Here is a 12486-nt window from a genome sequence, read left to right as displayed (position 1 = left end):
TGCTTCGAATTATTATTTGACATGCGGAACTTACGAAACATATACTACCATAATATACCGAGTCATCACCCACCCCCCTGCCGCCTGAGATTCATAAAAAAAAAAGTGGGGTGGGCCATGTCTCAACAAATAAGTACAAAAAAAAAAAAAAAAAAATTTGGTACATATTTAGAGCGGTTGCGCAAGAGATACATTAAACTCAAAACTCGAATTAGTTTCACTACAGCAAAGTCCGTTGCTTCCACATGTGCGATGAACACCGCCGATCGGCATACAGTGCAAACGTTTGTTCCGTGAAAGCACATTTTTAACTGTGCTATGTTCTATCCCACCGTTCTCTTAGTTAGAAAAGAAAAAAAGAAATAAAGTAATCAAGAAAATAGAAAAACCAAATAGGCGGAACGAACGAGCGAGCGGGCCAATGAAAAGCGACGAAAAGCGGTGCTGGGGAAGCGGGGAAGGTGGCGATCGAGTTGGCAAATACTTTGGTGTCGGGCCATGTTGGGTGCCTTGCTAATCACAAGAAGCAGGCAGGCTCCTGTAACTTTCTTGTTTCGAGCATACTGCGTGCATCTGTGCGCAACGTGCTATCAATGTCGGATGAGGTGGTGTTGCTCCATAGCGTGGACGGCACCATGAACACGGAGCTCAAATTGGGACGCTTTACAAGCGTCTGTGTGCGGCGTTCCAGCAAATCTTGATTCACCCGTTGGCTTTGTCTCAAACCCTGCACAACCTCACCAACCGCAGTCGCAATGTTTCGGGAGAAGGAGCATCTTTGCAGTGATTTTGGAGGAGACGGGTGAGGCGTTCACTGACCTCACAATCCCCGAGTGGGGTAATGCTTCTCTTATCTTCCAGATTTTGTTTTTGTCCGAACGAGTATTTTTTATAAACAAAACAAAGTTTCATTTTGTTATCTCCATCGTTTTTCTTTTGCACACACAGTGGTGACTTGGAGCAGCTCTTGTAGTAGCAAAAAACGGGTTTTGGAGCAGAGACTTTTGGAACAAAGAATTTTGAGCTTTCATGGTAGAAAATTTTACACAATCTCTTTGAAATTTTTTTCGTGGAAAACACTGCAGTTGTTGAAGTGTTGGGAGACTATTTAAAGTGTCATATATACAGGGGACCTGGCCACTAGTAATTTTTATTATTTATTGAACAATCATATGACAGTAATTTTGTAAATGTCCAAATTACCCTATTAGGAGTACCAATAGCGTCTTCGGTCTGTATTGCTGCTCGCTTGTATTCCCCCTGCTACTGTTCATAGAACAGCTAAGCAGAGCACATAGCTACTCCAACTGATCACAATGAATAGCACTAGCTATTCATTGCAATCAATGTGAGCACCGTTCATACAAAAACCTAGAACTCTTCATTAGGCATGTGCAAATAATGGATTTTGGATTAGAAGCAAATTCAAAGGGAATAGTGCTTTGGGCCAAATATTTTTTAATTGAATATTGAATAGTTGCTGCGCCTTTCACTACTGTTACACCATGCTTAAACAAAAATTCAGCTGAACTCAAAAAGGTTGTTCCGAAATTTCTAATTGCCCAGTTATGAGCTGTTAAATTTAATTGAGCACTGTGGCCTCAGAAAGTCCAATACCTACATTGGGATGGCATGTAAACGACAGATCTTACATTAAATTAAACCTAAAAAAAACCCAGCCATACCTAATTAAGGAAATTTATAAATATTTTCGCTATACGCAAAAATGTTTTCTGGTGCTCAAAAAAAATTGTTGCCTAACATATGTTTTTGCATAATAGCCACAGTCAAATTTGGAAGATACTACTGCAATATAAGTATCAACAATAACAATGTTTCCTGTTTCTTTTTTTAATACACCAAGCTCGTGCACGCATCAGGCCACTCTGAAGGTGTGTTTTTTGGCTAGGCGTGCGGCTCCAGAAGTGAGTCACAAGTCCGCGGTGTCAGCTCCACGGGTATTGTTTCTCTGCAGTGCACCGGTGCTTGAGGAGAGGCGCACTCAGTGGGCCTCACCCACCGCGACCAACACTTGGAAAAAGCACGAATATCGGAGTTCATTTTGAAGAGAATATTAAATAGCGTATTATTTAAAATTACCATTTGAAAATTTTAATATCCACACAATCCTACTCTTTGCACATATTACATAGGCATCCGAAACAAACACCAAGTGCCCTTTCTTAATTTTCAGTGGCAGCACCAACAATGCCACGTGCCAGACACTTTCAGTTTACTTTTCGAGAACAGTGGCGCAGATATGGCGATATCTGTGCACAAATTCAGCCTTTGGAGCATCATGTAGCAGGTTCTTCATTCTGGCACAGTTTGGCACAAATGGTGCGGGAGTTCCACCACTACACTCCTGTACACCAACTTCGGGCTCGTGGAAATCAGGGAGGAAATACGTAAACAAAATAAAGTGTCTTTCCCTCCTTCGTTTTGCTTTGTAACGAACGTCCTCCAACCTTAAGTTCAACGGCCGCGTCATTCGGGTAAGATGAATGTTCGCGGATTGCGTAGTCTGCATTGGGGTATTTCTAGGGGTGGGGCAATGACTCTGTTCGTAGCCGGAAGCAGCAGCCACGTGACCTGGAGTCGATTATGTGCCACCAACGTTCATCGTAGCCACGTGCCGGGGCTCGCATAGGACAGGGCATGTGCAGAGTTTCGCACAATGTTAAGATTCGGCTGCCCCCGTTGTTGCGGCGATTGGGCACGAGCCACTACTCGAACGCACGTTCGAGGCGTTGATTGCCACGTTTAAATATCGTCGATGCAGGGATCGCGAAGTTCAACGACGAAATTCTGGTGATCGCATTGTTGATAACGCCATCAATACAATGACTTCGTCATTAAGTTTAGCGAAAAAAATGACTCAAAGAAAAATGTTCGCTTTTATCCTCGGAATTACCATCCTCAGAATCACGCGGAGACGAAGGAGCTCCTTCGACAATGGCGTTGTGTGCGAGTATACTTGGATGCCACTAGTTCCAACAAGTTTGTGTAAAGTGAGAAACATTCCTACCCAATATTGTTGGTGTGTCGCGTGATGTCGCAGTGTCACGCAAGGTAGCGATGTCTTGTGATGTCGGGGCATTGTGTTAAGCCACGTGAAGGGGAGAAGCTTGCCATTGCGGCGAGGAAATGCTTTGTGCATCTCCCTGCCCTAACGTTAAAGTTTATCGGCGGTCAGCGTAGTTCATGTGCAGAATGCTGCAAGGATCCATTTTCTTGTAAATAATAAATTTTGAAATTACCGTAATTTTTTGTGCCAAGTACAGATATACAAAGGCTGCACGAAAAGTTTAGCGTAGCGCAGAAGCCACTGCAGATTACAAAACTTTTTTTTTTTTTTTCAGGATGAAAACATTTTTTAGTTCTGACTGCCAAGTTTCATACCTGTGTGAGGTTTTGTTCACACCCTGAAGGTGGACGTGAACAGTCGAGACAGAGGAAACATATGAACTCTCACGGCATACATCTTCTGGGACGCTGAGGGCATTTCAATGATCGATTACTTCCACGCAGGCCAGACGCTCAGTGTTGTACAAAAAAAAGCACTTCCCACTGGACAATGCTGCCATGGCCACTGTGAAGAAGTAATCTGACACCTAAGAGGGATTTCATTCTTCTTCAAGGGTGGCAAAGTTTTAGTACAGATGGTAAAAGTGCATGGATGTGCAGGAGGACCATATGGAAGTTATGAAGCTTCATCCCTGTGAAATGACTCCATCATATGTAGGTGCAAGACTTTTCATCCAACCTATGTATTTATTATCTATTTTAATTAATTAAGAAAATCCTGACCTTATGGCAAATGTTTTTGCCCAAAAACCACAGCCAAAGGTATGTCTACGAAGTCATCCTAAAAATAGTTATTACACATGTTGAACTAATGTCATTAATAGCTTGCTACAAGTCATTGTAGTTATTGAAAATGAAACAATCTGAAAGTACATATTTTTCAGGTGGTTCAAACTTATTTATGAAGCATCAACCCCCCAACCCCCCTTTCTAAACCCTTCTAAACAATCTTGCAGATTCAAGTTCAAGATCCAAAGATGGTACGGCCAAAACTTTGCGTTAGGACCAAAAGATTCGTTCTGAAAAACAGAAACAATCTTCTCGGAACACGCATGCATGTTTCACATTTCAAACATTTCAGAATGTTGCATGCATGTTCCAAAATGCCGTGCAAAAACCCACCCAAGTACTTTACCGATCTTCTCTGTGCAGAACTATGACGCTAAATGTCACGAAACCGACTTATAAGGTCCAGGCATGCCTGCAAAACATTTTGCAACTGTTTTCCCCGAATAACTTCGTTCCCCACTCTCACCTCTCAGACTGGCTCAGGGCCAACTTGTTTTCGGGCGTGAGCACAGAGTCCACAATGTCCGCCAGCGTTTTCAGGCTCTTCCCTCCTCCTGTTTCTTTCTCGGGCAAGTCAGGAATCGAAATGCACGTCACGGTCTGTCCTCCGGCGTCCACGGAAGTTGACAACACACGCACTGGCAATGTCGGCGACGTATTCGGCGACATCTTCGGCGGCGTCTTTGATGGCGTCTTTAACGGTGTCTTTAACGGCGTCTTTGACGGCGTTCTCAATGGTGCTTTCGAAGGGGTCTTGAATGGAGAGTCTGCACATGTCTCTGAAGGCGCAGCTGGACTTGAAGCGACAACTTGTTCGTGATGACACAAGGATGGCGAGCTGGGCAAAGGTTTTGCTAGAGGCGACGAACACGGGGACTCCATTATGCTCCTCAAGAGCTGCGGAGTCGTCGGAGGCTGCGACGACGGTGTTTTGGGAGTTCCGCTGCCCCTGTGCTGTCTCGAGCCGGCCGGGCCTTTCGACCTGGGAGTGACCATGGTCACGGGTGCATCGTTTGTGGTGTCTAGTCTATCTGAAATTGTGAGAAAAGAAAAGCGACTTACTGCAAAGCACGTTTCCTACGACGCTCGCCGGAGGCCAAACAAACCGAGCAATCTGCAGAAACTTCCCCAAACATACGTACCACACATTTGAGAGAGGACTCGTTCGAAGACTGGATCATTCTCAGTCTTGTTTAGAATGTCTCTGATCATTGAGTCGGGCAAATTAATACCCTGAAAGAAAGAAATCCCAAGTTGTGACATTGCTCATGTGGCATGAAAGGTGCAAAACATACAATTTTATCCGTACTTCAAGAAGGGCTACTAGTATAGCAAGGAAGAAACTAGCCCCTTTATAGTCAGCTTGCTACAGTTGTGCATCATTAACATGGACACCCCTTTTCTTCTCTTCTCTTCCCCTCCCCCCCCCCCCCTCCCTCTCTCTCTCTCTCTCTCTCTCTCTCCCTCCCCTCCCCCCACACACAAAAAAAAAATCATCCATAATATGAGTTGTCCATAATAACAAGGCAAGAATGCACACATTTACCCAGTTAGTACCCCAACGATTTTGTCTATATAGCAGTGTATTCATATTAATAGGTCTATATCAGTAAGACATCACTGTGCATGGTATTCTGTCCTGCAAGTTTCTTTCCCTCATTCTGTTACATATAAAACTGTTCACTTTATTTATCCTGGTATCGTTAGTCTCTTCATAATTTATATATGCTCATTATCTGTGCAATGCAATTACAAAAAAAAAAAAAAAAAAAAAAAAGGAAGAGGATTTTATAAACAAAAATGAATGGAGATGAAGCTAGCTATAGGCCTATGTAAATCTCTGGTCAGAACAGGACAGGACGGTGCCTCTAAAGCGGTCCCACCTGGGAAGAGACGATGGCCCTTGTCTCGGGCGGACAATCCTCTGGCGGGGGCTCCGAGGGCTGCTCGCTGCAGGATGCCACCGTGCCGTCCGTCCTCACCACCTGGTTGATGTTCTCCACCAGCTTGGCCACAAAGGGCGAGCTGCTCAGCAGCTCCTGAAGGATAGCCTAGGGAGACAACAGAGCGACGTGAAAGGGACGGCTAATACAGGCTCGATCATGCCGACAAAGATCACAGAACGCATCCCCCACAAACCGCTTTCATGTTTGGTTTGTGCTAGATTTTTCATTCTTTCCAATTTTTTATTTATTCTTTTGACTTATTTAGTTTTTACTTACTTTTTTTGTTTTATTTTTTTATTTGTTCTTTTATTAATTTCATTAAAAACCTCCCACTATCACTAGCATATTTGCGTTCAAATTAAATCACTGACCCTTACAGACCAGCTGTGCTATTAGCTCAGTGGCCACGGTGTCTGACTGCCACTGCATCGACCCAGGCTCTAGTCCCCCCGCCGGGGCTTAAATATATAGCCTTAACTGTCCGTAGCACTCCCAGAGTGTCACTCAATCATGACGCTAGCTTTAACGCTCGTTGATGATGATTTTCTGGTAGAAATGACTAGCGAAACACATCCCGTGTTAAAGGGGCACTGACACCCCAAATATTGTATTTTTCGTTGCTGCCTAAAACGATGCAAATTAAAGTCATGACGCACAAAAAAAAAAAAAAAAATTTTCCCATGCACCTGCGTGCCTTTTTATTTTTTATCTTCTCTTTTTTTTTCTTTCTTTCACCCTCACCTCCTCGCCTTTTTATTTGTGACGTCAAAAATTCTGAAATTTAAAAGCATTGTAAATAACATTTCTATAATATTTAGCAACGGCATTCATAAAACATGTTTTTTAATGCAATTACCGAAAATCGGAGTCCAGAGTGATGTCGTTTCCTGACTTTTTATCCTCCCTCGGAAAACATGGTGGCGCTGGCGGCGCTTGCCACATGTAGCACTGAGGGTGATCGGTAAGTCAGGGAATCGGACAAAGTTCTCTCTTTTAGGTGCCCGACGACCTCTCAGATTTCGAAAAGAAAATCGCAAAACGTCAACAACTGGGCTTGGTGTCTGTGTACTGTAGTTTCGGTTGCGACTCCACCGTGGCAGCCTTTTACGCAGAACTGGCGCAACGCGGCCCCTCACTTTGCTCAGTTAAGTCCACTGCGCATTCCCTCCGACCTCACACCATTTCAAAGAAATGGAAATCGCTGAAAGGGCCTTAAAAGAACTTTAAGCTCGAAAGTGAAAGTTGTCTGCTCACAGCGATAGGCGGCAGGCAGGGACAAAAGCGGTTGTTTGCGGGACACGGGTGAACATGACACTTTGAGTCGGGGCGGCTAGGCGTGAGAAAAACTTGAGTTGCAGGACAATTCAATCTTTGATGTCATTGCACTGGACGCGGATTGCGCAGGAACTTCATAATCTCCTTGGCCGTTCAGATCGGCGAGGAGGTGAAAATGTGGCTGCTCCCGCCAATCTAGATACTGCCTTCATCTAAAGACGCAAGAAGACAAAATAAAGATTCTGTACGACATAATGACCAGAGCCCATTCTCCCAAAGCACTGCGATGCTCGCTTTAGAGAGATACCGAATCGAAACTTAAAATATACCTCCCACATTCAGAAATACCGTTAAACATGATCAACTCTATCTACCAATGACAATAGTATGTTTGTTTTTTGAATGAATATTCTTTGTTCCAAAGGACCGATTCCAACGAGCGCTCGAAGATCAACCATCGGACAGCGCAACACGTCCCGGGAGACACGACGTGAGTTGGACCAGCACGGGTAAAGCTGCTTGCGGACCGGCATGGTTATGAGCTCCGCCACTTGGCGTCGTCAATACATTACAACCTAGTCGTTTACAGTTGGTCCTCCCCACTCCCCGCAGAAGTTGAAGAGGTTAGGAGAGAAGCAAAATCCGGTTCGAGGGCTCATGCACAAGCAGCTTGCCACCGTATTTCTGTGGGGCGACGCTGCTCTCAATTTAATGTTTGGTGTCTTTCCGACCAAAAACTTAGCGTGTCTGTGGTATGGCCAGAACGTGGCTGACATTTAGAAAATAAAATAGCCGCTAGAATTTCGTTGCAGTGTCTCTCTAAATACAGAAACTGCCCACAATCTGCACAATGATTAAGTAATTGTTACCTCAATGGACTCTTCGGGTGAGTTGGACGCAACCGCAGCATCTGTGCCCCGGTTAGGTGCAGGGGAACGTGCGGAGATGAGCCGCCGCCTCGGTATCAAGCTGCAAACAAGTTTCACTTTTAAGGGCGAAGCTCCTAAGGTCTATCCTTGTCCATCTGTCTGGCGTCCGTGCTCACATCGATTGCACTGCCTCCGGGATCGGCCCATTTTTTAAAAAAAACGTACGCCTGCACGGGGGGTTTGAACTCAGGACCGCTTGCTTACGAGGCAGACGTCTTAACCACTATGCTACACTCCTTTTTTTTTTTTTTTTTTTTCACAGTAAAAGTTTGTAACACAATGACATACAACAGAAACATTTTTTTTAAAAGAAAAGCGCCCAGCCTATACCAAGGCTTGAGATGTCGTTAGTTTAAAAGTCTTTTAAGGCCTTCAGTTCCTCGAAGACAGGTAACCACTCAGGGGGAGGAATCTTGGCTTTGTAGACAGCTGTTAACTCGCACACAGTTTGCACGAAATATTTTTGCACAGGTCCTACATTCACATCAGCATGTCTTACAGCCATACGACTTTTCCAGATGCTGTGGAGGCCAATGAGCATGACTGTATCTAAAGGAATCGTATCGTCAGTCTGAACTTCTGTATTTAAGAACCTAATACCGTCCGGGGTGATGGGAAGGTCTTTTTTTATGGTCCTCTGCAAGACATCCCAAAAGAGCAGGGTGTCCCAACACTCTAGAAAGACGTGCTCAATCGTTTCCGGTTTTTGGCACAGAAAGCAATGAACTCCCCAAGGAACAAAGATCCCTTTATCTTTAAGCCATGTCTTCACAGGAAGAGTATTAGTATGGAGCTTAAAGAAAAAGGTTTTAACTGTTGGCGGAACGTGCATTTTCTTGACGCGGCTAAGAACGTCACGCTCACGGCGTTCACAGAATCTGTTATGGTACAAAGGTACAGGAAGAAGAACATCGTATAAATCCCCCGATAGACGCTTCCGCGCGACACCAGAAAGATATTCTAAAGAAAAACGCACAGACAAAAACTGAAATGCGCTAACTACTTCACTCAGGTAAGGGCTGAGATGGCACGCACTGCGTTTAAATGACGAGACGACAAACGAAGGTATTTGCTCCTCAAAACAGGTCTGTATCACAGTACGCAGAAAAGGGTCGGCTTGATCCCGTAGAAACATGAATCTCGAAACCACTTGCTTAACGAAAAGGTGTGACAAGGAAAGTCCGCCTTTGGTGACACGACAAAAAAGGTTATCGCGGCTTACTCTCTCCCATCCAGACTGCCATATAAATACGGCAAAAACACGATGTAGCTTCTGAATGTTGATGCGGGAACAACTGATTACTTGAAGGACATACCAGATTTTGGCAATTAAAAACACGTTACACACCGTGGCCCGAGTAAAAATGGATAAGTCACTTCCTGTCCATTTCTGTGCTTTTCCCCGGGTTTCATTGATGACCGATGACCAATACGTATTGTTTGTTTTATAATGCTGAAGAGGCACTCCAAGATAGGGGACAGGGGTGAGCATGAAGCTAATGTTTTCGAATTGATGGGGCCTCGTTGCCCATGACCCGTGCCAAAATCCAACACATTTCGCCCAATTTACAGAAGCCCCGGTTGCTTCACAGAAACTTTTAATCACACACACAGCCTCTGATATGCTCTTTTTGTCGTTACAAAATACAGCCACATCGTCCGCATAAGCCAGCAGTTTGACTTCTTTGCTGTGCAACCTAAAACCTTGTATATCTCTATTTTCAATTATCCGACGACAGAAAGGCTCTAAATATATGTTAAATAATAGAGGTGAAAGGGGACATCCCTGCCTTACAGATGACAAAACTGGGATGGGTTGGGTAAGGCGACCATTCACAATCAGTTGCGTGGTGCACCCACTATATGCCATTCGTACACCAGCTAGAATAACTTCGCCAACCCCAACGCGGTCCAGTAAATCAAACAAAACATCATGATGTACGCGATCAAATGCCTTCTCTAAATCTATTTGTAACATGGCTACTTGGCCTTGATCCATGTCACAACACTCGAGAATACTGCACGCACAGTGAATGTTTGTAAAAATTGTCCGCCCTTTAATCCCGCATGTTTGGTGGTCTCCTATGACGTTGTGTATCACAGCTTGAAGTCTACGAGCAAGCACTTTCATAAAAATTTTATAATCTACATTGCTCTCAGTCTCAGGCTCGAACACATACTAAAAGGGCAAGTCACGGGGAATTCGCTGCGTTTCATTGATTTAATTTATGAAGGAGCACGTACAGAAAGATTGGCTTGATTGGATCCATTGGCTTGTATCGTCAGGTGCGCTTTGACTTAAAATGAAATGAAGTATGGTGCCATTTGCATAAAGCACAATCACAGTTGTTTTTTTGGCTAGAGAAAAAAAAACAGCATCCTCCAGACATTAAAAGAGAAGATTCCAGACTTGACAAAAACCATGCCCTCCCTACCGCAAGGTCCCGAATCTGGGTGAAGCCTTTAAAGTGACTGCATAAATCGGCTTGGTAATGTATCGTGCTACAATTTACCACAGAGGTGCCTAAAGGTGGTGGAAGCATTGCAGCAAAATTCCAAAGAACAATACTATAACCCAAAATAAAAATATATATATATTTTTTTTTACGGCACTTACCTGTTAACGAGGTACCTTCTGATCGGTGCAACAACCGACAAATGGTGGCAGCAGCAGCTTACGGCAGCTCAGCAGCCACCCGGTCGCGCCAAAAACAGAACACCCTTTAGAATTATAAACAGTGCACACTTTTTCGGTGCTACCGTAGAATACCATGCATCTGCCCATTCGACATTAAGCGCCCATTACCAAATTTGTGAGATCTGAGAAAAAACACACAGCACATTTATACGTAAAATTGATGACCGGACAAGCGCCCATCCCCTACTTTTTGTGATTATCACCAAAGTTTGAGTGGGCGCTTGCCCGGTATTTTACGGTATGTGTAAAGGTCAATGCGGGCTTTGTTTTTAGTTCCCAATAACACACATTTAAATGGACACAAAACAAATAAAACCAATGGCTCTTCGAGTAATTTCTGGTATGTGTCGTCTGCTGAGCTGCCGCGGCTGCTGCCATTACCTGTCGGTTGTTGCGCCAGTCGGAGGGCATGCGGCTAGGAGAAGGGTGCTGAAGGTAGAAAAATCTGTTATTGTTTTTTTTTGTTTTTTTTTTACTTTTTACTCAGGTAAGTTGTGTGATACGTTACCAAGTAAATTTATGCGGTCACTTCAAAGGCTTCAGCAAAATTCGGGACACTGCAGTATGTATGCTGCCCGTATTCTCAACCTGCAAGGTTTCTTAGAAGCAGTTTGCAGACTGGCAGGGGGCAACATACCTTTTTCGGCGTGGCGAATTGAAACGCTCAGTGTTGAAGCGCACCTCCTTGATCGGGGTTGAGAGCGAGGGTACGAGAGATCGCTCTTGTGAAAGGATGAAGCGTGGAGAGGTTGGCTCCGGATATCTCTGGGGTAACGGAGGTGCTTCCAGGCTCTCCGGCGTTTCCGTGGCAACGGGGCTCCGGCGTGCCGGGGGCCTTTGATGTGGCGGCTGAGAAATCGGCAAGTCCAGATTCAAGTGGATGTGACAAACGAGTAAAAATGACAAATTTCCTGAAGCTCGAAGGGAAAAACATTGTGCACTATGAGATAAGAAATTATATTTCTCTGTTGTTAAGGGAAAAGGTAGCTACAGCTGCTAACCTAAGATATCTCCAACGCATATTGCACAGCAGTGATGGTAATGATTAAGGGCTTCATAGCACGAAAGGGCTTCGTGGAAGCATCATACTGGGCCAAACTGGTATCCTTAAAATGGTCTATTTTTAAGAAAAATAAAATTATAGGGTGCGATTTAAAATAATGACTTGAAAACATGGCAGGGAGAACATGAAAATATGTCATGCACAATACAAACTGTAGACATGTAAACTGGCAGCAGTGGGAGTCAAGCTCGTGACCTGGATTTGCAGGAAGAGATTTCTTTTTATTAATTTCAGCATTTAAATGAGCATAGATTAATGGGAAGTATAAAATAAAAATATTAGACCGGCCTTATCTTTTTTTTTTTTTTCTTCTTTAAACAAAGATTAGATATACCTTATAACGCAGAGTGACACACCCAAGAAGAATTTCTAAAAATTCTCCAAGTGTATCACTCTGCTCATATTTTATACTATAGCTGCTAACATTTAACAGCTAATAAAACGGTGCAGAAGAGTTAATAAAAGGTGCGCTTCCCTTATATTCCCACTACTGGTGCAACCTTTTCACATTTGCCATTCCTTACCAATAAGGACAATTATTGAATTTGGCCTCCTGGTTCACCCATGGAATGGGCGCTCTGCTGATGGAGTTAAATTAACGTCACTGCTTGTGCAAACTAGCTAAAGTAATGGGTGATGCAACCTCTACTGTAATGCGAATGGTTAATTAAACTTTTACATTCCAATTAAAACATGACA

General features: G+C 43.9%; 1 protein-coding gene across 1 annotated transcript in view; it reads right to left on the bottom strand.

Moving 5' to 3' along the window:
- Nucleotides 1-12486, bottom strand: part of LOC8037662 (nascent polypeptide-associated complex subunit alpha, muscle-specific form) — a 34054-nt gene that overhangs the window by 8730 nt on the left and 12838 nt on the right. Inside the window, exons 6-10 of the mRNA XM_029966051.4 lie at nt 11362-11573; nt 7967-8066; nt 5760-5927; nt 5019-5109; nt 4343-4907 (exon numbers count right to left, since the gene is read on the bottom strand). Coding sequence (XP_029821911.2) covers nt 4343-4907; nt 5019-5109; nt 5760-5927; nt 7967-8066; nt 11362-11573 — 1136 coding nt within the window. The remainder of the gene's footprint in view (nt 1-4342; nt 4908-5018; nt 5110-5759; nt 5928-7966; nt 8067-11361; nt 11574-12486) is intronic.

Source organism: Ixodes scapularis, unplaced genomic scaffold (genome assembly GCF_016920785.2).
Source record: "Ixodes scapularis isolate PalLabHiFi unplaced genomic scaffold, ASM1692078v2 PGA_scaffold2__306_contigs__length_199485367, whole genome shotgun sequence".
Taxonomy (NCBI): Eukaryota; Metazoa; Arthropoda; class Arachnida; order Ixodida; family Ixodidae; genus Ixodes; species Ixodes scapularis.
The sequence above is the reverse complement of the archived record's forward strand: the minus strand, read 5'-3'. Positions and strand labels throughout refer to the sequence as shown.